Here is a 1,711-nt window from a genome sequence, read left to right as displayed (position 1 = left end):
TATATTTAAAAAATATATATATAATTCTAAATATATATATATACATATTTTTAAATATAAATAAATATGATTTTTTAAAATTTTAGTATAATATTTTCCAACTGGTAGCTCTTGATCTACTAATTAAACTACAGCAGAAGGTCGTTTTCTGGCTATAATTGTAACTTTATATATATTATTATAAGGCCACGATATCGTTAGTTTTGTATTTTTTTAATATTGATCCATGATACTATCCAAAAATGCCAGAAAATTATCTATTATATCATCCAAAAATACGTACTAAAATAAAGAATTAAAAAAAGCGGATGTTATCAAGTAGAAAGGATTGAGAAGTGTTCTAATGTTAAATTTCTATCAATGACACTTAAATATTTTTGAATAGATAACGTTTATAAAATTCTTTTGAATTATACAATAGCAGAAATAGGTGATTGCTATTCTTTACTGTAAGATTATCCAGATATTTGAGAGTTTAGCTTGAAGCCAAGATTTCAAGTTTCTATAGTAAAATACTCAGTTTTGTAGACTTTAGACTATTGAATTTTGCATAAAGCCAGTATTAAAATTTTTTTAGAAGTATTTAAGATTTAATAACTATAACAAAAATATTTTTTGATATCGATTATTAGAATTTACTGGAGAGTTTTCAATGCTATAAAGTGCGATTGTGTGAAAATTTTATTGAGTTGCAGTAGGAAATATCAACACCCACAAAGTCTAATTCGGAAAATCCAAGATTTAAAAATATCCACTTAAAGGCACTCATTTAAACACGAAATTACAGTTTATTATCTTATATTTTCTAAATCCAATTCAATATAATTCATAAAGACATATTACATAAAAATAATACATATAGTACTGTACATATAGATATCTATAAAATGAATTCTGTAGTAGTAGATAAAATTCTTCAAATAAATTTAATTTTGAAAGATAAATAAATAAATAAATAAATATAAAGATACTTGTAAATTTAAGCAAGAAAGAGTAACTAACCATTCTTTTTCTCGAAATCATCGTTGTCATCTGTTTTCTTCAAGCAGTTACGTTTATATATTTGATACGAAGCGCAACATACCGTCACAGTTGTCAATAACGGTATGGAATAAAGCCAGGGGAAAGCAAGGATATCTTTTTGAAGCTATAAAAAAAAATAAATAAATAAATATAAATTGTTAAAATTAAGAGATATGTTAGAAAATATGTAAACTTTATTATACCTTGAGAGGAAATGATAAAGAAATAACAGTAAGGGCCGTGCCAATATTCTGAATGCTGCATTCGATGGCGATCGTTTTTCTTACACAACTTGGTTGTCTGAAAAGTGCAGCCAGACCGTAACCAAGAAGCAAACCCAAACTGGGCAAAGTAAATAGTGCAACGTAAAATTGCCATCCGATTCCGTCGAATATATCAGGAAATACGATTAGTTCCATAGTTTGACAGATAAAAATAATGGCGAATCCCGCATAACTGCCGATCTGTAAAGTATAAAGAGATATTTATGTCATTTATTTGTCATAAATTTAGTAATGTCGGAAGTTATTATTTTAGAGACACAATGCGTAGCGATTATTCTAATCGTACCAAGCGGTATCACTAACACAGGTCACGTGACAATGAACAATAACACAGGCGACCTTCGTCGGGGAAATGCACGGAAAATAGTTCCTTTCTCTCACACTAGTAGCGCTAATAGTAACAA

At 27.9% G+C, this 1,711-nt stretch overlaps 1 protein-coding gene across 1 annotated transcript; it reads right to left on the bottom strand.

Annotated features, from left to right (window-relative positions):
• Positions 1-997: 997 nt before the first annotated feature.
• LOC111630590 (sodium/bile acid cotransporter-like) lies at positions 998-1,576 on the bottom strand. The gene is made up of 2 exons (XM_023374707.1): positions 1,227-1,576; positions 998-1,147 (listed from the first exon to the last, which is right to left on the bottom strand). Exons 1-2 carry the CDS (start codon positions 1,440-1,442, stop codon positions 998-1,000), a joined length of 366 nt encoding a protein of 121 aa, XP_023230475.1. The 5' UTR covers positions 1,443-1,576.
• Between the last annotated feature and the right edge of the window lie 135 nt (positions 1,577-1,711).

Source organism: Centruroides sculpturatus, unplaced genomic scaffold (genome assembly GCF_000671375.1).
Source record: "Centruroides sculpturatus isolate CEXI.00-Female unplaced genomic scaffold, Cexi_2.0 scaffold603, whole genome shotgun sequence".
In the NCBI taxonomy this organism is placed as follows: domain Eukaryota; kingdom Metazoa; phylum Arthropoda; class Arachnida; order Scorpiones; family Buthidae; genus Centruroides; species Centruroides sculpturatus.
Note: the sequence above shows the minus strand (reverse complement) of the source record. Positions and strands in the feature narration are given on the sequence as shown.